A 464-nucleotide genomic window follows, 5' to 3' on the forward strand; every position below is an offset into this window, starting at 1 on the left:
ATTTAATAACTTTAAGAGCAAAAGCCTTGTTCTTGAATTCTCCATTAAAAGCAAGCTGGTTTTCCAGTTTTCCCTCTGGTATCTTATAAAATCTAAACCAATTAAGTGTAGCTTCTAAGTAACCAGGTTTGTACTTCTTAACATCTTCAATATCATGAAACTTTGAGGCTTCAGGATCATTCACATTGATAGCAATTAATTTCCAATCTGTTTCACCCTGATCAGTAAGAGCCAGAATTCCAGGGATCTTCACATGAACAACATCTCTACGAGAAAGAACCTTTGAGCCTATCTCACAAACATCAATAGGATTATTATCTCCACAGCAGTCTGTGCTCTTATCTTTTTGATGGGGATCTTCCCAAGTCTGAGGGAGGGCACCATAACCCTTGTGAGGAAAGATATTTGCCACATAGGGAAGCTTGCCATACTTTACATCTTGTTTAATGGGATTCAGTGACTCC

The 464-nt window shown here is 38.1% G+C and overlaps 1 protein-coding gene across 1 annotated transcript; it reads right to left on the minus strand.

The window, feature by feature from the left end:
- Positions 1–4: 4 nt before the first annotated feature.
- On the minus strand, positions 5–460 carry LOC112063186 (inorganic pyrophosphatase 2, mitochondrial-like; the record flags this gene model as incomplete). Its single annotated transcript, XM_028487619.1, has 1 exon — positions 5–460. A coding segment is annotated over one exon (456 nt), but the record flags the coding sequence as incomplete, so codon positions are not given.
- Positions 461–464: the final 4 nt, after the last annotated feature.

The sequence above is a fragment of the Physeter macrocephalus genome, unplaced genomic scaffold, assembly GCF_002837175.3.
Source record: "Physeter macrocephalus isolate SW-GA unplaced genomic scaffold, ASM283717v5 random_4829, whole genome shotgun sequence".
Taxonomy (NCBI): Eukaryota; Metazoa; Chordata; class Mammalia; order Artiodactyla; family Physeteridae; genus Physeter; species Physeter macrocephalus.